This window comes from Phallusia mammillata, chromosome 1 (assembly GCF_965637545.1).
Source record: "Phallusia mammillata chromosome 1, kaPhaMamm4.hap1.1, whole genome shotgun sequence".
NCBI classification, from domain to species: domain Eukaryota; kingdom Metazoa; phylum Chordata; class Ascidiacea; order Phlebobranchia; family Ascidiidae; genus Phallusia; species Phallusia mammillata.
Window position 1 is genome coordinate 24,195,081 of NC_137252.1, and position 27,785 is coordinate 24,222,865.

Below are 27,785 nucleotides of genomic sequence, written 5' to 3' on the forward strand. Positions count from 1 at the left end.
TAAAAATGATCGGTAATATATTTTTATGACAGGATGTTGGGACATGCTGAGCTGTGCTTTATATTAAAGTGCTTTTGTTGGTTATGTAAAATTCATATTTTAGCATTTGGAAACTGAGGGAAAACACCATGCGGTAAACTACCAAGATGATATTCTCTCATTCCTTGATCCATGTTTTGTAATACCGTATTTACCCGATTGTAAGCCGCATGTTGAGGTGTTAAAAAAATAATGTAAGCCGCCCTCGATTGTAAGCCGCACGCTGGAATTTTAGATACGATTGTTTCTTAATACATCCTTTTGTTGTTATATGGTATGACTATTTGCCCATATCTCTTAGTTACGTTGATAACTGTACCCAACAGAACGTATATCGACGTATAATCTGTACATGGATACATGTTTGAACCACAAATAATTTAAAATGTTGCAGTGTAGAAATAATTTCGGTATAAAATTAGAATATAAGCCGCCCTCGATTGTAAGCCGTCCTCGATTATAAGCCGCACAAACGGCAGCTAAAAAACAATATAAGCCGCGGCTTACAATCGAGTAAATACGGTACATGAATTCCTTGGGTCAACAAAGGAATTGTGACTAAAATTCAAATGTAACAGAACTCCAATAACCCATGTGGCTTTAATTAATCTCTGACTGCTTACTGCAATACAATAACTTGTACACATATGAGTATGACTGTCCTACGACCAGACAAACATTTGCAAAGCGAGTCTTTATTTAACAGCAGGAAATAAATACCTCTATCTCTGAAACAATAAAACTGGGCGCACACTATTAAAAAATCGGGTTATAAAAGTCGCAAGGTGATAAAACGTAAATAAAATCAAGTTTATTAGAAACATTATAGTGCTCTCATAGGAGCATATAAAAAGACGTCTTTACATGGTTTGGGAACTCATACATAACAATATACACATCAGCCAAAATATACGTGGCTTCATTCAAAGAACACAATACGTTTATGCTGGGGAAACAACATGTAAGATTGATTAAGGAGATTTCGTGGCACGATAAAGTTCCTCATGCCAGTCGTTTCTTATCAGAAGAGCTAAATTTATCTGGGAAGGGCACAGGATCCATTTTGACATTGCCACGGACTGCATTAAAGAAAACGTTTGGAGGCCAGCTCCTTTAGTTTACTACAAACGCAGGCGAAATATACACAAACGATAAAAGTTTGATACAATTGACATTTTACAATGGCAAATATCGTATGTTGTACTACAGTAAAGTGATTAGAAAAGTTAACTGGGCAGATCAATAGATTTGGGGAAATACAAGCAAGCAGTAAAAATATTGTAATGGAACTAAAATGTTTCAGATCAAGGTGTAGATAATCCCAGGTCAGTTTTCATACACAAGTGATCTAAAGCTTAGGTTTCAACAAGCTTTGTGCGGTCAACCGTGACAAGGCGTAAAAAGTTGTGCTTAAAAACAACACGAACGTAAGTACTTAAAAGGTGGCACACAAACTGCAACAGCCTCGATCGTAGTTACTAGGATCTTCGCAACCAAGTTTCGAACAATCCAAACCGCATTGTTTCACAGAGTTGACACACCGACAAGTGAGACAGTCCTCCGATATCCATGATTCGTTTTCATCGTAATGCGTCTGCCCGTCGTCTGACACACAACCTTCCTCCCCGTGGAAAACTAGAAAAGTAATATTTTTTTTGTTGGTACAATACTTGAGTTTGTTGTTTTAGATTCTAGAACTTTATAATTTTGGAACAATACTTGAGTAAGAAAACTAGAACAAAAGTTAGTACAATACATGTCCAGAAAATGTCAAAATGAATTTGGCTTTGAACTACATTTTAAATAAACTTTCAACAAAGTAGTTTTAAAAGAAACCCCTCGATTTTTACCAAGCAAATAATATTTTCTTTGTTCAGGCCAGTGGTCCTTAACCTTTTTAAAGAATACCCCCTTACAAATCAAACATTTTTATTCATCTTTAATATAATACGTAGTAGATGCTAAACAATACAAAGATGATTTAAAATTTGGTCTATTATTATCAACTTCACAGGTCATATTCCCAGAGCTTATGTGTCTATTTACAAACCACAGGTAAAAATTAAAGTAAACTTCTCCTCTCAAGTTCTAAATTTTAAATTCCTGCCCGGTTGGAAACCACTGGTTTAAGCGTTTATTACTACCAACCGTTCTTTTGCTTCAAACAACAAAAATATAAACTTAACAAAAAGCAGATGAAAGAAAGTCACTAGGATATACAAAATAAATTCTTACTTGAAAACATTGGTTTAGTGCAAGCCGGCAATCGACAAGACTTTGTAAGTTTTAACTTGGGACAGGGCTTTCCACCTTCGGTTGGGTGACGCTTAATCATTCGGTGCTTAGTCTTGCGCGCTGTGTCGCCGCAAGTGGCCGTACAAGGTGTCCATGTGCCCCAAGCGGTTACTTTACAATTGACACCGGCCGCTGAAAAATGTGAAAAATAGTTTATTTTTTTTTTGGTTTGCATAAAAAAATTATGTTGAACCCAATCCAACTTACAGCTACAGTTATGTCCATGGCATTTTTTCACCATTTGAAGCAAGTGGCATCGCTCTCCATGCTTCGTCGAAGTGTTTGCTGGTATCTGCTGACGTACTTTGTTGCCACGGCCGCATGACTTCGAACATTTGCTCCAAGCTGACCAAGCCAGATTTTGACAGTGGCTCGTATCAGCAGGTTCATCTGCAATAAATTCATTTAATTTGACTGGGAAGTTACGATCTTTACTACATACGATCCGACTCAAAGTACATGATATAGTATCTTAAATATTTTATACTATTCCTTTTTGTACTTAACAGTGAAGTCAAACAAGCCATATAACACAAGATCACAAAACATCAAAAACTCATTTCGAATTCCATTCTACTCTTGTTCCCCCCCAAAATATCAGATGAAAATAGTTTTAAAATTCATTAAATCTATGTTTCTGTGTTTAATAGTCTTTGGTGTAATTCTAACAAATGATGCTAATGGGCAAAGGATGAGCGAGTGGAGTAAATTACCCATAACGGCTTTGGTCGTGTGTCAAGATTATCCCCTGACTTTGGTTACCAACTGCGCAGCCATGCTTGGAAAGAAGTGCAAATATTTACTGAAACGCAGCAAGCTCTTCCTGCCATTACGGTTCTCCAACGTTTTAACATAGTTTAGAATGTTCAAAATGTAGAAAAAGTGTAATCTTTGGTAAATTTTGTGATGTTCGCCATTTATTATTTATTATTCGTACGTCTAAAATTGGAGTGTTGTTAACACTTTGTGATATTAAGAGTTTATTTTGGAAGTTATAGATGGTTGCAGCCCCAATCTCTTTTCCAGCACTTAAAACTATTCGACAAGGTGTCTTTCGGTGGTTTCTTTTCCTATCGAACCCCACCCTCTTTCCGCACACGGGTGGTTAGTTTCTATGAGCGTTTAGTCATGACCCACCAAGTGTGACATCTACTATTTCTCGCTCCATATCGTTCAACGTTAATGCAGTTGTGTCGCAATGTGTTTTTTTTTTACAAAGAGAAACAAATTCAATTTACCCTATACCCCTGTTTATCCATCACAAACCATTAGGACAAACACTCACTTGATATCATAGAGCGAGGAGCAATGTTGCACGTTCCGGTGTAGCATCTCATGCTTTCTTGCATGTGAGTTTGTGAACAATCGATCAGTGATGTCATGGTGGCTTTGGTGACCTTGGCTTCTCTGCGCATTCGGATACGACGTCCGTTACCGCAAGTGGCGGTACAGTGGCTCCATGTACTCCATTTGGTGACAGGACAAACTGGGATATCTGGGAGAAAAAAGAAAAGTGTTAGGCAAAGTGTGGCAGTGTAGATTGTTTTGAGAAACAAGAAAGCTTTCAGTTTAACACGGAGTGAACTTTTTTCACATAAGGCAATGGTCAGCTCAGTAGTGATAACAAATTATATGCAACATAATATAAGATTAATTACAAACAGTCGACAACGAAATTTAAGAACCATTTTTCATTTCCTATAATTCAGTTACAGGAAAATATATCACTTTGCATATATATTTGAAGTATTCACGGACGCATACGATGCAATAGATAAACGGCAACACAGCCAGTTAACTGATTTGTAGTTAAAAAACAAAAGAAAAACATTTTACCATTGCACGGAGTTCTAGGACAAAGCTGCGCCTCACTCATATGGGGACAGAAAGCACCCCCGTTTCTGGGGGGAATCACCACACTTCTGTATCTTCTTCTCATTCCGCCCCCACATTCTTGTATGGGACATTCACCCCAGTCACCCCAAGTCGACACAACACATTCGATCGCATCTGTAAGGAAGCGTATTTTTTAAGTTATGTCGGTAAACTGCAAAATAAACCACTTTTGATCATAAATGTAACGGATTCATATATTTTGTTCGCAAAGATTCATGCAGACAACTGTAACAAAACAACACTGGAAATTGGCCCAAGATCACCATTGAGATAGAACTGCTAGTCCACAAGCAAACTTTACGCATTTCAATCGTTATAAAGTTAATTTGCTTCAAATAGGGTATAGAAAAAACTACAAAAAAACGTTTATTGTTTTTGTAAATGCAAGTGGTTGACTCACCTAAACATTTTAGGCAGCACTGGCCTTCGGGTTGGTAAGGATTCGTACAGTTAATATGCGGACATTTTTCTTCAGCACAAAGCTTTTCTCCGTTGCCGCAATAGCAGTGGGTACAAACGTCTGGAAATTGACACATTTACTTTTATCACGTAAAAGAGATTAAAAACTAATTAAACAGTGAATTTCAACCGCGCGTGTTGATATTAAATACGATGTTGTCTAATTCTAGAGTAAAGTACATTAATTGCTCAATAACAATCGCAAAGCCTAACTTAAATACAATTAGTGTGTTGAGATGATAAAGATACTAGGGACTTGGTATGGTCTGAAAGTGTTACGTGCAAAGTAGAAAGTTAAGCTATACTAAAAAAAAGCTAGATAAACACCCCAAGTTGTTGGAACTGTTTCAATGTAGCCATGCTTGCTGTAATATTGTGTACAATGCCCAACCTTAACAACGCAATATATTCCATGCCCCATTTTACACAAAACAAGTTTAATTTTGTAATTTATTCAAATTAAATGAAATCCAGAAAAATATTTTAAGTGAGCTGAACATATACCATAGAATCTGCAACACATAATGGTGTGCTATTTTGTTTAGCAAAACTCTTAATTGCCAGGCAATTTTTTTAATAATCATTTCCTTGCCCAAATTCTCCTTCAAATTACTCAGTTTCGATCTGCTTACACCACACCTTGGGTATCAGGGATCTATAAATTGTCGTCAACTTAAGGCTCTTAAACCCGACAAAGTTTACAGAGACGAACCCTAAAGTGACGTTATCTTTTGTCAAGGTTGGGTCACCGACCTATCACATTACGGATTTCTCCTAAATTGATTTAGCCCCAAGCAAAGATTACTCAGTGTCGGGTATACAAGATTATTAGGCGATTTTCTCACAGTTATACTGTTGATAAAAAACACACGCTTAAATTTATCCGTCACGTTTACTGATAAAAACCATTTGAGGAAACATTATAAATACCGAACGTGATACGAGGGCCAAATACAACTTGACCTAAAAATGGGATTTTGGTTTCTTTCATTATATCATCAGAGGGAGAAACAAAATCTAATTAGTCAACGCTTATGTTTACTCTGACGTGTTTTTTACTCTTTCAATTTTTAAAGGACGCAACTTTCACTCAGCTTATCCCATCGCGCGGTATCAATATACACCTACAACATTGGTATTCAACATTAGAATTTGAAGAAGAAAAATTACCCAACTCCGTTTAAGGAAGCGAAACTTGCAAACTAAGTTGTTTTAACTTTAAATTGGGCTTCAACAAACACGTTTTTTATTACTAGTCACGAAGTTTAAACAACCAACACAGCTTGAGGAAAAATCGAACACACAGAAGCAACAAAGAGGTTGGTTTTTTTTCTGAAGAACAATTATGAAAACCTATATAACAAGTACCTTCCTTCCACACAGTTCCAGCTGTGTGGTTCATTCCGTTGTTTTCATAACAAGATGTATCAGGACATACAGGGCAACATCGGCCAGGAACTAAACAACAAAACAAAATTGAGTTTAAACAAAATTTATTGATTTATTTTCGTTTGTTTTTTTATTACTTGGCGTTTCTAGTCAGGAAAGACCTAAGCATTTTATTTCTGATTTAGGTGGTGTTCAATACAGAATTAGTTTTTTTTCTGGATTTGCTATTTTTAAACCCCTCCAAAAGCCCACACTAACAATATCCATAAAAAATCTACCGACACCGACGGTGAGAAATATACATAAAGTCAATACATATAAATAGATGAATCCAGACAGCAATTAGTCATAATCGTTGCTCTCAAAATCCACCTATTTTTACAAAAAGCCCGAAGTGGAAAAAACATTTATGAATACGACAAGAACCTAATATTAAAAAATAACATAAAGAAGTCTTTATATACACTATAGTGGGTTTTGTTTCAGAAGGAATAAAACAAATCATTGATATCTGGCAAATGCATCAATTTCAAGTGGGTGCACTTGGAGATTGAAGTGTGATGTGCATGATGTGAATAGAAACCTGTGTTTAAGTTGAGAACAATGTTAAATGCACTCAAAACGTGTGACCGCAAAGCGGAGTTAGACCATTTGCGGTTAATTTAGTAGTCTATGCGTTTTTTGTGTGTGGGCTAAAATAAGATGAATCTGTGTAAGTACAGAAATATTAAACTTAAAAAAAAACTATGGATAAAAAATAACAAATAATTGAAAAATGAACATCAAAGGCATCAAGTCTGTAAGCCACTCACTTTACAAGTCCGATAAAGTAAAGCTAAAGCTACCTTGGGCAACACAACCCAAAATTTTTATAATAGGCCCAGACCAAGATTAAATGCTAAAACGGGCTATAAGATTAAAGCACATGAAAAAGACAATTGCGATAATTGAGATGTTTTCAGACTACGGCGAACGTATGTGAAAGACATTGTTGCCATCTTTGCTTCCTCAGAGGTGTACAAAAGATGCCAATTACAAGGGCCACAATATAAGAGTTAAAAGTTTGGATTCGTATAGTACTAAAGATAGGTATAATTGTTCAGAAAATCACCGCCATTTGTGCACCTAATTGTTTAGTTAAAAAAGTGTTTGTTTAAATTACTCAACTTTAGATATGTATCACTCAAAATCTGCAACTAAATTTGGAAAGCACTTAATAGCGGAAGTTATTTGGGTAAAACCATATTAGGAGGAAACCAACTCAGACCTGCGCATCATGGTTTGTTGATGTGTTTAACTTAATCGCATTACCTGAACAACACAGACTAATCAAGTGGCGTTTAGGTTATGGTTTGCCTAATTTGAATATTACGTTAGCGGCTTCGAAATGGCTGTGTGCAAAGCGCATGACATGTTTGTTCGTTTAAACCGGGTTTCAAAAATCTTGAGTTGCTGGCTTGATGCTCATCGGCTAAAGACCGAAGCCGGTTTTGCAAACAAACTTTGAAAGATTACTTGACTTGCCAAAATATATTAAGATTTTAAGGTAACTCTTTTGTTTTTCAAAAAATTGTTAAATGGTTAGTTTTAAAAACTATGCAGGATTTCGCAATTTATGAAAAATTTCAAAATGAGTGTATAAGTAAAAAATGTTAGCCACCAAAAATATAAACAGGCAAACTTAGTACAACAAACGCATTCATATCGACTATAACGTGTAAATATAGATCACATACAAATATTCATCTCAAGCGGTTTATTATATAGGTGGTCTTGAAGTAACATTGGGGGAAAACAGCATTGCCAATAAAGTGTAAGATTGTTTTGTTCAGCGTGGATAATGTTATGTTAACGTTGTACAGAAACCTTCCGGTCGTTTTAAAAGAATTTGGGTATGAATCATTCGTACAAGACACATAGAACTTAAATATAGTGATAGTCAGGGAAGGCCATGCGCCGTTAACAAACTATACGCATTCTTTTTTTAACGCAAAAATTGTGTGTTGTCATTAAAAAAATATACCTTCTGTTATAGTGGTATTAGGATCATGGATGTCATCAAAGAACAAACAAACAGGCATTTCTAAACTTAGTGTCTTTCGCTCGAAATCGGTAAAAGAGTCCATTTTTTTATCTTTCAAATAGATCTGAGCATTCCAGGGCAACGGGAACAAAAAACAAAAATATATGAAAATGCGACATAATAAAACCTCTTCTCCGAAAACCAATTGACGTTGCTTTACCACGTTCAACAAACAAAACCGCCCATAAATCGGTGCTTAGACATGAAAACATCACGAGCGACGTCGTCTTTGTGACGTAAAAGCGAACAAACATTGTGACGTCAGCATACCGACCTTTGTGGGGTGTTTTGCAGGATTTGAATTCACAGTCTTCGATGGAACATAGAACCCTGCCCTGCTTGCATTCACAAAATGTGCAGTCGTCTAAATGCCAATCAGCGCCTTCCGCAAAGAAACGACCATCGGCTGCTTTGCAAACTTGGTCTAAACAAAATAAAAATATTAACTTAGTTTAAATTGAATTTGGTGACGAACATGTTTAGATGTACTCCTGTACCTAGCCTGGATGCTAAGCAAACTAGTTTTTTGTAGGGACGCCAAAACTTTATTTTAACTAACTGTTGCAAATTATTACCTGGACACATTGGGCAGCATTTGCTTTCAACTGACACAGGATGCTGGCAGTCTAAACTTGGACAGGTCTCCTGCTGACAGATGGCAGTGGCACCTTGGCAGCGGCAAGTGTGGCAGTCCTCGTTGTGCCATGTCACTTGGTTGTCATCGGCAAGTAATCCTTGTTCACACATTTGTGCTGAAAATAAAGAAACCCGGTTTTTAACAGTACAATTCAACAATACTTTTTTGATAACATTTTTTAGGGGGTGACATAATGCTTTTAAGCAAAACTATGACTTTTGCGAGTAAACAAATTGATTTTGGTAACGTTATTAAAAACAAATTAAGTGAAATTTAGTGCAATCAAGAAAAAAAGTTACAATGTCCTATTTGTCATAAGTTTTGGTATTTGGAACGTGCCTTATGGTCTAAATTTTGCTTTAGCCTATGAAGTGATTCAGCATTTGAAACGGCGTTATCCTTGTACAATGGGTCGATATTCACAACTTAGCCTGTTGGGCTCATGCTATCCGCACGTGCTCGTCTTATGCAAACACAAAACACTCTCTTACGCACATAATTGAAAACCTCGGATTACTTTAAGCCCCATCCCGAAATTCTAAAGCGGTAAAGGGCACGAAATTCGTGCTTGGAACACGTCACCATGGTGTATTAACAAGCAAACAAGGACAAACGCAAAGAAAGTACACCGATGATTTCAGAAAAATGATTGCACACGCTTGTCAAACATAGACAGGTAACCACAGGTAATTCTACAGTGTGCGGGTTTCAGCGTTCCTATCGCGGCAGACATTCGTACATATGCGCTTTCAATGGACACATAATGGACCGACAACCACAGGTAATTCTACAATGTGTGGCATTTAGCGTTTTCTATTGCGGCTGGTATTCGTACAATGCGCTTTCAGTAGACGCAATAAAGGCAGGTTTGATGGTTTCCTTGAAAAAGTTTCCAGCAAGCTTTGTGCCCAAACCCTTGTAGTTAGGCTATTTCCAAATTTTTGGGTAAATGCTCAAAATTTCTGCTAACTGCAGACCACAAGAGTTCGAAGGTCAATGACTCAGTAATGATGTCGCGCGACAAACACTTAGTGACGTCACAAATAGTGTTTGTCAGCGGCGGCGGGTTACGACGCAGTTGTCTCGACAACGATCACCAGTCTCTTTGGCAGCAGTTTTGGTACTTTTTATTGTCGATTTGCAACAGGTAAAAATAATACCTTTGTTTACTCGTCAAAGGCTTGTTGTCAAGATCAAAGGAAGTCCAGACTCTAACAGGCAATGGAGAGATTGTAATCGTTTCCAGCAGAAATATAACTCCAAATTTGACTCATGGCTTTTAAAGTGACAAAAAATCACATTGGGCCGAAATTTATGGCTTAAAAAAATTAACATAAATGAAGTTGCTGAAACAATTCCTTAACACCATGTCTGGATGTTACCAAGAAGTGCTCCACGACGTTAGAGCAAAACTTTGTTAAAAATGATGCATCGACATAAAACATCAGCCCTCCCCTTCTTACATTTACTGCAATGTAAACATGATGGATGAGACATCACGGCGCCGTGGAAGTTTTTTCTCAAAAGTCGGCGTTTAACGATGTATGTGGATCCAATACAAGCAAAGCGCAGGAAAGGTTTAGATTTGACCGCAACGCACACTTCAGAGTAAATTTTATGTTAGTCATCAACCCAATGACTTCAATCTCGCCCCGTTTAACGTCACACACACGCAATATTCCGTTAGAATTTGTTTGTCCGTTAAAGCGTTGCTAGAAAACGCGTTTCTTAGCATTAAACAGACGTCAGATCCACTAAGATGAAACATATTCATACTGGGATCAGAAGCGTCGATGCAGACTAGCGATCACGACAACAATGTCGACAAATCATATTACACCAGGCCTATTAAAGGTGTTGTACCGAATCAGCTGCTCTCCCAAGCATTCCCAGATCAAGTAGTAGTTTTTTTTTCGGTCAGATTGTCCAACACAAATCTTGACAAACATAACTTAGGTTACCAAGTCCATTCTTTTTACAAGCGCTATAGAACAAAACCTTTGTGCATGGTTTGTCGGACAGTTCAAGATGTAAGTTTCTCTGCACGACCGAGTTTATACAAGGTTACGTCATGGGGAGAAACGTCACATAGCGGATGTTACGGTTGAGGGAGCGTGACTAAATAAACCCGAAACAGGATTGATGTCTGGTTTAGACACAACCACAAACTAAGGTTTGGCAAAAGATAAGGACACGGTACACATACTCAACTCGTTTTCGACGAAAGACTTGGGTGTTCAACAATTCAACATGCGACCAAATTGTGTTTAGTAACACAATTTAAATTGTATTTATATACACGACAACTGTTAGGCTTTCGGGGGATTTTCTTGACCAAGCGTAATTTTCAGGACATTTTAACACCAAGCTTCACAGAACTGTGACCGTTTCGGACAAAAACAATTAAAATTCTTTCAGCGCCGACGGCAATCGCCTGTTGTCCAGTACCTAGGCTTAACGACCATCGCAAGGGTCGGAGGTCGCACGGGTATCTCTAGGGTCGGGGATTAGGGGCAAGGATCACAAAGGATGCATTGCCCCATGCTTACATAAACAAACCCTACCAACAGCAAGAAACCTGATGCCCTTCAAGGATGGGCATTAAGTCGGCAAAAAATATTTGAAATCTGTGAGAGTGGATAGAAGCCATTGTTTGACTAGAGATCTACGGGCAAATAAATACATGCCTAAGTTTTCACCTTTTTGTATTAAGTGGTACATTCGTGTTGTATTTTTGTATTAAGTGGTACATTCGTATATGTATGTTTTGAAAAAGAAGCACACTTTATGTCAAGATTAACTTACTGTAGTTGGTTTCCTCAACCTTTGGAACTTCATCCGGAAACGTAAAATTTCCCACGATGACGTCATTTAAACGATGATGACGTACGTGCTGGTGATGACGTCGTTCCGTATCTTCCGTATCCAAGTCAAAGTTTGCTTCAATGCTTGTTTCTGATTCGTCAAGGTTACGGGTAACCCGGATGTTGGCTAGACGGGCAGAATAAGTGCTTGTGGCTAATAGCAAGGTTGCTAGCGTTAATAAGACTGCTTTAGTCATTTTGTTCTATTGTGGCAAATTTGTATCCTGTTGTAAAAGCGGGATGTGTTAAAAGCACGTTTGTGCCTTGAAAATGGAATACACAAAATTTGTGTTACACAACAAAGGTGGGTATCTCAAGTGTTTATGTCTTGAAAGGTAATTTCAAGCAAAAGCCTAAACAAAGCCTAGTTGTACTATGAACCCACTTAGTTTGATTGGTCTATTTGGTGCTGACTGGTGTCTCAAACGAATGTCGCCCAAATGTTTGGTTAGCTTGCAAGGTCAAAAGTCATCTACCATTTTTGGCATGTTTCGGCTGCAGATTTACCCCAGGCTTACACAACGGCGATTTCACACACTAAATATTGACATATCAATTAAAAATAAAGCGCAATCATGACACGGCATTCCATTAAAAAGGTCTTTACAACAGACAGCAATAGGTCACGCGTCACAACATAGCAACTCAACTTAAAATCGACTTGTTCAAATTGGAATGCCATGCTTCACTTGGTTGATGACCGACTCTCTAGTCTAGACTATGACTAACCTAACACTTTTTTTCTGTCGGCGGGGTCTCCATGAACAAAATAGTCAACATGAACCAAATAAACAGATTTTCAACAGATTTACGTCAGCTTTATGTAGTATGCTTGTTCCACTATTCAACTAATAAGTGGCTAAATTAGCACCAAACCTCATCAGTTAAACAGCGATGTGGGTGAACCAATGAAGGGAAAACTGACAGTCAAATTGCTGATCAGGAAAATTTGAGGCTTAATTTGAACTGATCTAATTTGTTATCACCTCATTGTACTCAAAAGTTGTTTTACGCAAAATTATTTGGCTGCCAAAAACGCATTATCTTTTTCTTCCAATTGCTGCCTCACCGAACAGTTCGCAGACATTCTTCATCTAACGTAAATGACCCGAAAAACCTGGCGCGTGCTTGAAGTTATATTTGCCCCCGTCTGTCTGCCTTCTTCTCAGTTCGCCGCAACCAACATCAGAGGCAAAGGTTTTCAGTGTTTGAAGGCCGATGTCGTCAACTGGGGATTAGGTTCAAAGACTCTATGCCGGTGGAAGCACTAAGGCGTAAATTTGACGCGAAAATCGTGGATTGAAACGTTGCGAAATGTCGGGTTTTGTTTGTTGAAGGTGCAACACAAGGTTTCTCTTCTCAACCTCTCGACGGCGGAATTTTGAGCTAGGACTAAAATTGTAATAGGAAATGATTCTGTCTGTTTGTATTCGAATTTACGTTTTAATGAAAACGATAAGTGGTGGATAGTATAATGTTTTAAATGTTACGAACAGAAATAGTATTCGGGCATAGGGCATAAGAATAGGATATATCTGTATATCACTGCGTGGCCATGGTCGTATTAGCAAGAGCCTCTATATTATATGAGTGTTGTTTTCTACCGTTTATGCTTGCATGACTCATCTAAAAACCTCACATGCTCACAAAAAACATCTTGATCACAATATCGCTTTCAATGACGTAAGTCACACTATTGTATGCTTTATCTGGCAACAAGCCAAGAATATAGTCAGTTTTACTAAACATCATCTAAATTAGAGCAATGAAAAGAATCAACTTCTGCCACAAGCAGTCAAACAAACCAAGATTGTTTGGTGATTAATGAGGAATCAGTTTGAGATCTAGTAAATAATTTATTAAATCGTGTTTTTCACTCTGATCACAAAAAAGGCTTTTGGGATCAATTTTCAGCAGCAAACCCCCAAAATAATGTTATATTTATCTTGCATGCATGGTAACGGGATTGGAAAGCCACTGCCAAACACACAGAAAACAAAAAAATTTCTACAAACAACCAAGTTCAAACCGGTAAGCCTGATGAAAATTACCAGACTCACTGCGGAAAGTCGTAATACTGTACTTCCTGTCAGTAAACTCGAGTTACAACATGTGGAACATTGTAATGTTGAACAACACAAGAAACAGACCACCTACTGTGATGATAAAGTGGCGGTTTAAGCTCAAACTGCCAGTTTATGGGATCTCACACAGCGAATGATAAAACGCAGCAACGCAGGGGAGGTAGTATGGTTTTAGGAATGAACTTGGAATCCGGTTGTTTAACAAGATTTAGGTTGATGTATGACTGATTTGCAAGTAATCCATTGAATTCTGAAAGCTTTGTAGCCACCTTTGTTAAGCCAAATTTAGGCGTAAACACCCAACGTTTATTTTTATTAAATAAGCAGATTTTTAAAAATATTTTTAAAAAAGCGTATTATCCTTTAAAATTGGGTATATAGGGTAATAGCGGCTCTGACAATTAGTAACAATTGCCACGTTTGAGTGCTAAAAATTCGGTCAAAACCCGCTTTGCAAACGTAGCACACACCTTTTTGCGGTCCAAAAGGCTAATTAAAATGTACTTATTTGGACAACAATTCAGGTCAATGTGACAAAAATCAAATATTGTAGGTAACGTTATTATAGTTATAGCTCATGATTTCCTGATTTGGCAAATATAAGCATCTTCAGTTAAAAGTAAAAACCATTGCAGCAAAAATCTACTAAAGGTTTTGACAATGCAGACATTGTTCGATGACAGTGCCACGCGTATGGTGACTGGCACACCTCGTAAGTTTAAGGATTATAAAGGTTTGTGTTTAGGTTTATCCGCAATGGAAAACCGTTTAAAGTAGAATTACAAATCTCTGAGCCAAAACATATTTGTCTTATATGCTTCTTCTTAGCAAGTACGCTGTTAAGTGTTTTTACTCAATGTGAATCCGACATCTTCGGCACATATATATTGTGATTCCCGCGGTGCGTCTAGTTCTGACAACTTTGTTTCAAACTTTCAACTTCTGACAAACTATAGCCGTATTAGCAACCACGAGTAAAACATGACAACCTTGTTAATTAAGAGATACAAAAATCGAACCAAATAATATACTAAATCGCAAAAAAACACAGCCCTCGACGGCTTAATAAGAAATTAACGTTTCAGCTAAAAACACGATCTCCTTCACTACCAGAGGATAAGTTTAACATAGTTCGGTACAGACATAACACCTATTATTTAGGTTCGATTAACACTGTCAATATTTGTTAAATAACTTCGTGTTAACCATTTATGTACCAAACAGCACATGTACTTCCTAAAACATATAAAATTCAACCATGTTTTGCTGATCGAGGAGCAGTTCGTTCCGACTATTCGGTTTTGTAGTTCTAATTGCAAAACGTCCGACTAAAACCAACTAAAACTCATTCCGTGATCGAGAGTAATGTCTACGAAGGAAGCTCATTGCCAGATAACGTGCCTCGCTCCGACTAAGCCTACGTTAAAGCGAGTCAATAAAATACCTGCAAACCTTATCAGATCTCAACAAGCCTGGGGGCATCCAAACACCACGCACATGTCGAGAATAAAGGGAGCATTGAGTTAGATTGCTAGCAAACCTAGGGTTCACTGATCCTTATCTATACATGGAAAGCGCCTTTTGCGCCATTTTTAGAAAGGGTATGCAGCCAAGAATTTTTTAATGACTTTTGGGGGTATTGTAAAGTCAATCAAAAAACGTTTTAATGTCGCTGTTTTCGAAACATGCACGTTTGTTGATACTTTTTAACAAGATTTGGTTTTGCAAAAATAAAAATGTAAAATAACTTCATTTGAAATTGTGTAGTAACCTCTGTTTGAAATACCAGAGAAACAACACATGGAAAATATTTACATAATCTAAAACAGGAAATTTGGGTTTATTCGTTCAAAAATATTTACGCAAAAAAACACTTTCAATACCCATGCCCAAATAGTAGAATCATCGTTGCAGAAATTGTCAACCTCAAGTACGCATTTCAGAAAATTCATGCGGCAAGATTTACAGCAATTGCAACATACCACCCACAAACTATGTTTACATCGTTGCCAAAAGTTTGCTAACACTCTGGCTTCTCTCATCGCTATTTCATTGCCAACTGAGAGCTTATCTGCTCTGGCATGATGCCTAAGTTTACCTCAAAATTCCTGAGATTAAATACAAATCTTCATCTTCATGTAATATTTTCCACTTCGTCACAATGCTATGTGGACTTCATTATAGAAAATTAAAAATTCTAAATTGTATTCCACCATACTAAGAATGTTTTTGAATAAAATGACTAACATAATTTCTAGTACCACTTTGCTAGCTTACAATCTTTACAAAATGTTCTACGCTAGTCTTTTGCATGCAAACACATGGAGTGCTGTGCTGTACATATAGTATTGGTCATGCTATACTAGCGAGTTTAAGTACATTTATATGCTTGAGTAAAAAAAGAGCCACGTAAACTATAAATACCACTCACTCAAGTCATACTTCTAAAAATAATTGAAAATCGGATCATAAACCGGCAAGTTGTAAGTAAAGTAAAATGATGCAGTAACAACACACCGCAAAACTTGTAATAACGCTATTTCATTCCCCCCTTAGCGAACGTTGCTTTTTGACGTCACTCAAGAGCCGAGACGTTACGCTAGGGGCTAATAATATAATTTTGCTCCGGTGTCTACAATAGGGCGATTGTTGGTCCGTCACAGCCACCTTTTGTCCACAAGAGGCTTAACTGAATCAACTTTTTCGGGAAAGAACAGCGGTCGATTGTGACGTATTTTTCGAGGAAACAATGAGAAAACATTCCGTAACAAACTTGTGTTTTCTGTTGCGTAAAAACCACAGAAATGATTTTGTTAGTTTGGGTCTTGAAATGGAATATTACGAAACGTGTATTTAGGTATTTTACGAGTAATCGATTTATTGGAGTATGGCAAGTAAAGGAATTCGAATGCTGTATCAGCTCCTAACAGGGGTCATTTATTACGTAGATATTCTGTCTTCAGGCAAATTTGGACCAGACACGAATCGTTAGAACTTGTTCTATTTGGTCACTAGAAAGAAAATTCCATAGGATGCTAACTGTTGATAGAAATGGTGACATTGGTAATAAAAGTGAACTAAATTGTCACTCTCGAAGCAGCAAGATTTCGACACCACACAAGAAATCATTTTTTGTCTATAATTTGTGGTTGTTGCGATCAAGACGGCTTAATGGCCCTCTCCTAAGCCACACAATGGATTTACAAAATCAGTATTTACCAAAATAATTATCTAATTCGTTTATAAACATGCAAATACTTTTAATCAAAAAAAAACATCCGAAATCCTTATCCCAAACCAAACGCTCTCTTAACAGAATAACAAACAACGTTTCAACAAACAAAACGCAGCTATGTTTGAAACAACAATTCCAAACTATGTAAAAGCATATGAGCCAATATATGATAAGCTGCAGACAGTGCACACTGTTTCGACCTATAAGGTCTCATCAGTGCAGCTGGTGACGAGAGATCGGCCGCATTGGCTAATTCCAAACTAGGTATAAAGCAAGCGCGAAACGTCGTTAAAGAGCCAACAAACAACGCTGTTAATCGTTTTGCCAGTTTTAGACAGTGCGCTCATGCACAGAAACCACAGGAATCCGATGAGACGCGTGCCGAAATCTTGAAAAACAGATAATGACGTCAACAATCCACAAGGCGCCGACTTCTTTCAACAACGAGCAAGGGGTGAAAGATAAGGTTCCAAAATTGATTAAATCTTAAAGCTTCTTCTCCATTGTTACGTCAACGTGGTGTTCAAACGCACATAAGTGAACTTTGTATTTTGCGTGGGTTGAGAAAGATTGATTCATGGAAGGATTAACATGTTTGTGCTGTTTATCAATCTTAAGTTTGCCTTGGTAAAGTTTTAAAGGTGCAGTGTTAAACTATGTAGAGATGCCCCATTTTGCGGACTGCTTCGCACAAAAATTAAATAATATGCATGCTGTAGCCAGAATAGTCTACCCTACATACATCGCTTTTTTCTTAACCTTTTTTACTATGACCCCCACTACCGCTTTTCAAACAACTAATGGACTACCCAAATGTGTTTTTTTCTTTTTTAACAATCAAAAATCAACGTGACAGTTTGCCGTAGTGTGTGCAGCTAACCGTTAAACTCGTATGTTGCGACAAATTCAGTTTTATATTACCATCGACTTTTTACTACTTTGTTTCTTGTTATTTCTCGGGAAACGAAAAAACGAGATGCCACCGTTAATGCTATTGTACAACATAAAATCTCAAATCAAATGGTCGTGCTACTGTAAAAACTAAAAGGCATGGATCAAGTTTTTGTGTCACGGACAAATTTAACGCAACCCCATGAGTGCTCGGCTACCCCCACCAAAGAGAAACAGTGGTATATAGTATACTTATTGGGCTAATGACCATAGGTCCGGAAGGACGATAGATACCGTGTGTCTATCCAAGTTTAAGCTATACGAATCTGGTTTGATCGGTGTTAGTATGCCTTTATATTTACTTTAGCAGCAAATCATGTAATATAAAACTGCTGCCGTCTGTTGACGCATCGACTGTCTCACTAGGGCAAATAAGATACTCTTGTTTGCGTTTAAATCTTGTTTGTAAAGCAATGTTGCGTACACCAATGTTTTTTAGAATTGAAAATTGATTAGAACTCTCGAACCAAATGGCTTGATTTTATGCGGCTCATGCAGTTCCACGAAGCTCTTGTACTGTCTCCAAGCGGCAAATGCAACAATAAACAGCCTTTCCACAAGTGGTCGCCAATGAGTCTGCCTATCCACAACGTTCGCACAAGTACATCGTTCAAACGTAACGTAAGCAGGCACTCATCACAAACAAACGACAGCAATTAATAGCATAGGCCTATGTGTGACGACATACTCGTAAACACAAACGAAGAGTAGTTTACCTAAAACAACATTAAGAATAAAGTAGGTTCATACAAATCATGTCATTACACAAATGCAATCTTTGCTATTATCAGTAAGGTAATGTAACTAAAGACAAACAACCCATTTGCTTTTTACTAATGACAATTTTTTACTCGAAATGTTTAACTACCATGCAGATGAATGCATTTCATGCTGGCAACTTTGATCGTAGTTTGGCTTTACACTTAAAAGTACAAAAAAAACTGCACAACACCTCTTCCGAAAACGCTTGTCTCTCCAAAATGAATCATTGCGGATGAGACAGATTTAGCGTTCAGGCGTTAGAATACCTTTCAGAAGACATTAACATTTTGCGAAAGTTAATGGCCCCGTTCGTAACAGATCATTGGGTTCGTTTATGCATGACTTAGAGCTAAAATTGCAAAAAGGCTCGAGGAGTTTTGCGGTTGCAAGTGCGAGTGTGTTGTTGAAAGTAAGACTGGTGATTCATGGATGTCTAATTCACAACCCTCTGCTTGGCAAAAACAACAGCAAGTTATTGTTCGTTGTGATAATTTTTGAGCAAGAACAAAGCACCTGGTTCAGCACTTATTAATGGTTCAGCACTTATTCTGTTAATTTGACACTGAGCAAGCACTAATTTAACATCGATATTTACGTTTTGCCATTTCATACAGCGATTAGAAAAATGCTATTGCAACATGAACTAGCAGCCTTGCGAATAAACATTTAAATTATCGATTCGCCACTTTAAAGTCGAATACCATGTATTATCGACCTTGGAATAAACGACGCCGATTAGCACGAAAGGCAACCAAAAATTCATTTTGTACAACTATTGAGTTCAGACAGAGTTTCTGTTGGAATATTGTAACCTGTAATACATAACTTATATGTCCCACGAAAACAATGTCTTAAAATGTAGAAGATGACGCATCGAAAACAATTCCGCTGAAACTGTGGTTGCAGTTTGACGTCACAAGCATTACTCGTTCCTCAAACTCACTGGTAACCAATTTCATGCCTGTTTATATGCACAACGGAACAACCGTCATGCGGTCAGTTGACTTTTCTGTTTTTGTTAATAGACAGGCCACATAAAGTAGCATTGTCTTTTGTAGTCCAGTTAAAGACAAAAAAATGCATTAGTTCAAGCTAAATAAAAAATAAAACACCTTAAAGTAACTCTTTACAGTTGCGAAATTGCACAATTGTAGTGAAAATCAAAATTACTTGAGTTAAGTGTGAGAAAGTTTCAATTCGAGGAAAAATGTACATCAACAATTTGTGGCATTAACATTGCATGCAAACAAATGTGAGTATATTCAATAGAGACAATGGCTGAAACCAGAAAAAAACTCGTACCAGGCTGGAAGAAAGCTTCCTGTGGAGCCAAAACCAGTTTCCAGACTGTGTCGAATCAGTTAAGTCGCAGTCTGGTATGGTCTGTTGTCGAGATTGTGCAAAAAGTCATACAGTGCTACCGCGAGTTAAAGCACCAGCACATTTTTTGTTTTCTCTCAGGATTGTTGTAATTTTATAGAGTTGTGAATAGATCTTGTACGCTGAAACATTTAACAAGAGTTTGGTAACAACGCGTACAACTAAGTACTAAAGTGTATCAAAAACGTGCAGTCGCATGTGGGGGTTACAATCATTGATAATTAACCGATGAATACGCGAAAATCCCAAGCAGCAAATTCGAAACAAAAAGTGCCTTTAAACATATGACAAGATTGAACGCTTAGATGCACAATTCTCCCAGAGATACCCGCAGGGTATAGTAATAGTTGTTTAGAATCTTAAAACCAGCATACAAATAGATTAAATGCATCATTACGATTTACCACTAATTGAAAATGACAATAGCTGTTGCAGTAAGTGTATAAGTGCCAGCTTAGCACCATGGAATGCAGTTTCAATCGTTAAGCAATAGCGACCACAAAATTCAGAACACACACAATCAACCCACTCGACTTCTGAAGTTAATTCCTGCGGTTAATTCAAGCGAATTATTATTGACAATGTTGAGAGCCGAAGTACGCCAGTTTCTATAAACAAAATGGTCGAGTGAGCAACAAAAGCAGCTAAAATTGAAAAAAATCGATTAGTACCAAAAGCGAAATATTTGGTACCAATTTAGAAATAAAAAAATAGTCCAATTTTAAATTCAACATTCAGGGGTGTAAGTGTAACATGAAGTAGCACTATCTTGATGTGTTGCAGAACGCTTTATCACCGGTCGACTTATGTCATGAAGTGTGGCGTGCATACCGGGGCAGTCAGCTATGACGATGGAAGGCTTCTGTCGGGGGAATTAGTTTGATGCTGAGTGGAGTGTTTAGTTAGCGATTGAGAAGTAATTTAAAACTCTTCTATTGTGATGCAGTGCTTTGTAGTCTCGTTGGACAAGACGTTTGTTTTGGAGACATCGAGGCAAGACCTTAGTCAGCACAAATTGAGTTCTGGTGAGAGCGATTGCTGAAGTGTTGTTCGTGATACTGTTGTTTTTGTTGACCGGGAATTTCGGAGTTGATTTGTGTAGACTGTTTTGTAGAATTTTTGTTGGTTCCTAACATTTTTTTTGTCAAATTTTTTTTATAATTGCAATAAGTTTTAAAATTTGTACGAAAACACACGCTTCAAAAAATTTCTCACGTCAATTCCCTCAATTGCAAAAGTGTGGTTACAGATATCCTCTTCAAGCGTCTAAAGCCTTCCTAATATTTTTGCTATGTAATTTTATTTCTCGAAACCTTTGACCGCACTTATCAATGACATGGAAATGCCAACACGCTGAAGTACATTTTATAGAAATGAATTGTTTTTTGTTTGCAAGACTTAAGTTAACATGGTGGTTGCGGCAACTCTGCAAGACTTGAGCGATGCCAATCAAAATCAGGTTTGAAATCTAAATTTATTCAACTTGGAAGATTTGGCAGCCACGAAACTTCAAGTACTCCCGCTTGGCGCAATAACAACCGAACTACTTCCCAACCTTGTGCCAGTTTTCGCTTTTAAAGTGTCGTTATCAGCCGTCTGTGTTGCCTATTGTGCCTACCTCCGTCGATACGTGGAATCAGGTTGAAATCGAAGTTTAAAATTAGTAGCGCGAAAAGATGGATCGGATCGTGATGGTGTACAGACCCGGATGTTTTGATGCCAATTGCAAGCGGCTGTATTGCTAGTTTGAGTGATTGGTGACTTGAAAATGCAGTTTAGATTGATTCGCTATTGGTTTTGCACATAATGTGCCAGGTACGCTATGTTTAGTTTCAATGTAATGGAGGCTAAACCTTTTTCACAGCGGAGTTTATTGTCTTATGCCATAACACACTGCATGGCATTGAGTGTTTTAAAATCTAATTTGCCACACACAGAATTGATATAGGATACATACCGGCAGGCCTATCAATAAAATCGTACCTACGACCAAAGAAAGTATTATACGTAACGAACATGTCAAAACTTAACCCTTGTCAGTTCGCATAAATTTCAAAGTGGTTTGAAACCAGAGTCCTTATTCTCATACATAAAAAATGTAAGCCGTGGGTCTTATTATCCTCGGGTACTTTATATTAAGTGTCACATGGAAAATCGTTCAAAATCTAATTAATACGTGAAACATTACTAATACACATAACACTACCGAGCATGTATTAAATGACGTACTATCGTGTTGATGTAATTCATATTCTGCAAGTTACAAAGTCAAATGCATATTAACGATTGACATGCGGATGTGATCAGATAACGTGCAAGCGGTTTCCTGTCAGTCAGTTAATCTGCATATGGGCTGCGTTGCATCAAGTGCAATCATAAGCAACACGGGGTTGCAAAGCTCAACGGGTCACTATTATTAAATGCTATCTTTGATTTCAGTGTATATTTTACACTGGGCTGTAGTGAAAAGTTATGTATAGCTTCAAGCAAGGCAGAACGTGGAACGTATATAGTTGATCGACGAATTTATGACTGCTAGGTGGCTTTTTGTAACGGCTGCACAAGGTCATTGGTAAAAGTTGAGTCATAAAAGTACAGTATGATATAAAGCAGGGCTACTGTGCGCCCCAGAATTGTAACTCGCGTCGGGCTTTTCGAATCGGGTTCGGTTTATAATAAGTTTAAATGTAACGGGCTCGATTCGGACATGACTGAACATTTGTGTCGCTATTTCAGCAGCTCAACGAATTTTTTAAAAACTACTGAAATCAGCTTTGTACTTTCGGGTACAGACCGGGTTCGGGCCTCAATTTACAACTCTGTAACACACACAAAAAGCAAATCTAGGATGCCGCGTTAACGTACGACAGCCACAAACAGAAAAAGGGAAAGCGAGACAAACCACCATGCACATGCAGCGCTTTTGCTCGGCCACAACACAGATCAAGCAGGCACGAAGCTTATGCAACGCATTCGAGATTGAAAATTAATCAAGAGACGTTATTTTGTAATTAAACGTTGTCTACTAGAACTGAACTGAAATATGGGATTGCACATTTAAACATTTATGTTGACACGCAGATCCAAACAACGTATAGTTTGGTAGTAGAAGCAAACCCGTTGTTTCGTAGACTAGTGGAAAAGGCAGGAAAATAGTAGTAGAAGCTTCAGAACTCTTCAAAAAGCCTTCAGAACTCTTCAAAAATGTGTCGCTTCACGCCATTGTAACGGAACTGAAAAATCGTTGTGTCTGTCAGGGGTTCTGTTCGTTTTTTTGCAGTGTGCAAATTAAAACGTGTTGAACGAATTGTTATGATACCCGCTATTCGAACTACTTGACGAGAGATTAAAGCAGTCATGCCACTAAGTGCATTGTCAGAGTGAAAACAATGTTGTTAACTTTTTCTTGGAACTTTATCGCGACGGGCAGCACATTATCTGGTTTAACACAGACACACGAACAAGTCTTGCTGGCATCAGCGGCATTTATGCTCAAAGTAGTTGTTTATGTGTTGTTACGCAGCAAGCATGGGGATGCCTCATTGCAGGCACAATGCAGAGTGAAGGTTGCTGGTGAATTATATTACTAAGTAGTTTAAGGGGGGTTTAATATATTTCGACTAGTTTGTTTAACACTATTTTGTCTTTGATTTGTGCATTCCCAAGTTTTTTTTTGTGTTGTAATTTATAACAAACAGCTGAAAAGTTAAGAAAGCGAATATTGAGTCGTTAATATTTATTGGCCCAAACTTTAGTCATAACATTGAGTCATTAGCAAAACAATAGCTGCGGTTACGTTAACGATTCTTGCTGCGCTAAAGAAAAGATACGAAATATTTAGGCCTGATTATTTAAGATAAAGAAATCGTGAAGAACTCTTTTACATCAACTTTAACTTAACTAAATAACAGGTTAATAAATAACAACACAATCACGGGATTAGGCTGACAAATTTTTTATTTCACACATTAACTTTTTGGTATGATATATTATTTACTTAATTGAAAAGCAATTCATGTTATATTATGACTAATCTTCAACAAGATATTTATTGTTTGTGACAGATTTTTAAGTTTTTTTTTATTTATGGCCATTTGACTATACGAGGTATGGATGAAACAACCACTCTGGAAAACGCAATAGTGTGGCAACATGTTCCTTTTGGAAAAATACGTATGTATGTTTCATATTTTAACTAATTGGTGTGTCTACTGTAGCCGTTTTTTTAAGAACTATCACTTTACGAAACCGCAAATTTAGGCTAGATTATGAATTAGATTCCAATAAATTTACCCAAACCTTCGGTAATATACAGTTGATGGTGAATAAAGCATTCGTGCAAACATTGCAACCAACTGTCAGGGTCGGCAACAATGTTACATAAACAAGACAAACAAAGAAAGTTGTTGTATGTTGTACATAATACAGTTTGTACCATATATTTCGTGTTTAACTTTAATGATGTGGTAACCAATAACTCCTGCGACGGTCATCATTCAAAAAATGTAAACAAGGATTTTGTTGAAACCGTTCACAAATTAGCCCATCGAATTTTGTCAATTGAAGCCTTGTTATCAGATTAAATCTATTCAACACAGCCAATGCCAATCGTAAACCCAAATCCAATACACAGAAATGAAACAAGTTTGTTGTTGCGCTTCCGCACTTTGTTCCTACGTTTGACCCACTATAAATGTAACAATTCGTAGACTACTTGACACACTTGTCAAGGGGTTGTGCGTTTTGCCTTCTACCTTTTGCATGTAAACTGATACGTTTCAAACAAGGTGATTGTTGATATGGCGTTTGTTTATTTAAGGAAAACATTTTGTGGAAAGGGGATGCATTTCCATGGAAATAGTGTAATTCCGAAAAAGTCAGTAGCTAATTTATTAAAACGAATCGTGTGAGATCAAGCTTTGTATGAAATCCTTTATCAAAGTTTTACACTTTAGTAAACATTTATAGGTCTAGTGGTAATTACTTGCCTTATACGTACAGAGTCGTATCTACAACTATTGCTAGATATGGACAAAATATAAAACTTACAGAACAAAATAGCGGAATGAACAACCAATAAACGTTAAAACAAGTATAACCAACATGTATTCGATGTTCGTAACCTACTTGTTGCTTAATCATTTGCCAACAAACTCAAACGACCCAAGAGGTACTCACAAACAAAACATAACATCAATGTCCTCAAGAACTCTTTAATCACTTGTACGCTTTATTCGAGTGCGTGTTTAAAGTTATTTTATGTCAAGTGGCTAATTTTGCCACCCACCAATAATAAGAACTATGTTTAAGCTTGTCTTAAAGCCTTAAAACAAAACTTGTTTGGCGGACATTCTTTAGTTTTTTTAAATTAAAAGTGTGGGACTATTGATGTACTGACTGAACAGGTTTAACACAAGAAACCATGTAAGGTTGTCGACATACTTCCAGATAAACTTAAACTTCAGTGTTGATTAGAATTTATTAACTGAAAGATTTCAGACGATTAACGACATAAAGACGTGACAGATTTTTTAGGGATTTGATCTAATATAGCCGGAGGTATAATACTCAGTGTTGCTAACAACTCAAGCTTCTGTGTATCGATAATCCGATCTTTGTTTGCATACTAAACGCTAAGTTTTTAGAAAAGTAGATTAAAATAGGTATGGGTTAACAAGTACGACCTCCATAAAATTTGATTCCATAAGTATGTGGTAAAACATTTCAAGAAGCGAAATTACTTAGCTGAAAAGTCTCTTTTGCGTGAACTGCAGTGCTTTTTATTTCGTTGTGACAAAACAATTACTGTGTTATCACGATTTTGTAACAAACACAAATATTACATGTCATCGTACTTTTAGTAGTCGTAGTTGGCTTGACCACAAAACAAAGCGTTTGTAGAAACGGTGTAAGTCTTAGAGCTCTTTTTTATCATAATATTAGTAAGTCACACCAAACGTTTTCATCTGAACTTAAAGGCGTCAGACGTAGTAAAAAGTGTGTGTAGTGCTTTTACAAGTTTACTGACCCCTAAACTACTTTCCACTGGCATATGGCCTTTTGGCCGGTCGTATATCCGGCCTGTATCTATTGCTGAGTAAACTAACATATGCACTTACTTTACACGCATTAGTTCTAATTTAGCTAGCTACGTGACTTGATAACGTGATAGAAAATTGAACTGACCTTTTCATTTCGTGTTTTTCAGTGTGCTTCGCAGCCTTTGCTATTGCACTTTTCGTTGTGATGTACCTGCTGTACGTTCTGTGCAATGTGTATAGATCCAAGCACAATGTTGGTCCATTCCTTATCACGGAGGTCAAGCTCTTTGCATCAAGGTAAGTTAACACTAATTAAATTAAATAATATGCCAGCCCAGTTGTGACATTAACAAAACTGGAGCTTATAACAACACCACACATGTCATATGCTAACATTGCAACTTAACTGACGAAACAATCACCATTGTTTGTGAGAAAAAATTAACAATGCTTTGACCTGAAAACACCTTGCTTACCACGCCGCAGTAAACCGCTATGCAATTGTAACCAGTGCATTTTGCCAAAAGCAACTTGTAACAAATCCGAGACAAAGCTACGGACGTGCAATGATTGCTAAGTGGTCGAGCATCTAAATCGCTGCTAGAAGTGTTGATACAAACCCGCGCAGTTACAAAAAACAAATGTCAAATTAAATTACGACAACTAGTCACGTGACATATACGTAATAAATGTTGCCTTATCGTAGTACTTTCTCGCAACGACTTAAATTAAATAAAGGTAAATATACTTGTATATTCTCGAAAGTTCCAACATTCGAAACTACATGCAGTTTTTGCTTTGCATATACAGTATTTTTATGCTCTTTTTGTAAACAAAAAAATCGTGGGCCGCTAAGACAAATTTTGATACTAAAAACTTTTTTGTAGGTTCCGTGAGAAAAGAACGTCACAACGCACTGTTGCTATGGAGAAAACGTTGCTGGTTGACAAAAAGAAAGATTTAATCGTCTTAAACATCCAACAATGAGTTTAACTCTTCACGGACATAAAATTGTGGTCTTTAGCGCTTTGTGTGGCCACTGAAAAAGAAAAATCTTGTCGCCAGAGGGAAATAAAAGGGTATCTTGGCTTTTTTGAGAAAATAAAGCCAAAACAGAACAAATCGCTGCTTTGTGAATGTTTTTTTGCTTTTGTGAAAAGCTATATATATCATTTAATTCAAAATCATTGTAAGAACATAAACAATGCTTGTTGTTGAAAACCTTGTTAGCCATTGGCGCAAATTTTAGCTATCTGCTGTTCTTTATGCTTACACTCGGCGTGGTGAATAAAGGTTACACACCGACCTTAACTTGTTTTGCTGAAAATTTGTACAAAAAGGTTTAAGACTTGTGAAGGAAATAGTAGTTTTAGGACCTGTCTAATGAGGAGAAAACCAGGAAAACAAGCTATCCTGCATTTTCGCGTGTTACTATTGTGCTGCACCGCCCAATTTAGCTTGCCAATGAAATATTTTTTACACATCATTTTGTTTTGCTGTATTTTATCGTATTTCAAAGCTGGTGTTTTAAGTTTGTTGGTAAAACGATTTTATTTGTTTGTTTTACATTTTTTGCCAAACCGTGCTTCTACAAAAAGGTGTTTGTAGCAACTGGAATCAAACTGAACTTTGTGGCAGCATTAATAAAAAAATGTCATTCAAATTACCTT

The 27,785-nt window shown here is 37.2% G+C and overlaps 1 protein-coding gene and 1 long non-coding RNA gene across 4 annotated transcripts; one reads left to right on the plus strand and one right to left on the minus strand.

The window, feature by feature from the left end:
* Window positions 1–718: 718 nt before the first annotated feature.
* LOC145228662 (spondin-1-like) lies at window positions 719–26,326 on the minus strand. Of its 2 annotated transcripts, none has more exons than XM_080093926.1 (10): window positions 26,261–26,326; window positions 8,737–8,913; window positions 8,436–8,585; window positions 6,058–6,147; window positions 4,631–4,750; window positions 4,171–4,344; window positions 3,620–3,829; window positions 2,542–2,724; window positions 2,275–2,466; window positions 719–1,674 (listed from the first exon to the last, which is right to left on the minus strand). In XM_080093926.1, the coding sequence occupies exons 2-10, from the start codon at window positions 8,906–8,908 to the stop codon at window positions 1,475–1,477; spliced, it is 1,491 nt and encodes a 496-aa protein (XP_079950052.1). In that variant the 5' UTR covers window positions 8,909–8,913; window positions 26,261–26,326; the 3' UTR covers window positions 719–1,474. The 2 variants fall into 2 exon arrangements, with proteins under 2 accessions (XP_079950052.1, XP_079950047.1); XM_080093921.1 differs by lacking the exon at window positions 26,261–26,326 and adding an exon at window positions 11,604–11,906.
* On the plus strand, window positions 24,108–27,778 carry LOC145228670 (uncharacterized). 2 transcript variants are annotated; one of them, XR_013860155.1, is made up of 3 exons: window positions 24,108–24,251; window positions 26,283–26,412; window positions 27,003–27,778. It is a non-coding gene; the product is annotated as an uncharacterized LOC145228670 (long non-coding RNA). The 2 variants fall into 2 exon arrangements; XR_013860147.1 differs by having other exon boundaries at window positions 24,109–24,247.
* Window positions 27,779–27,785: the final 7 nt, after the last annotated feature.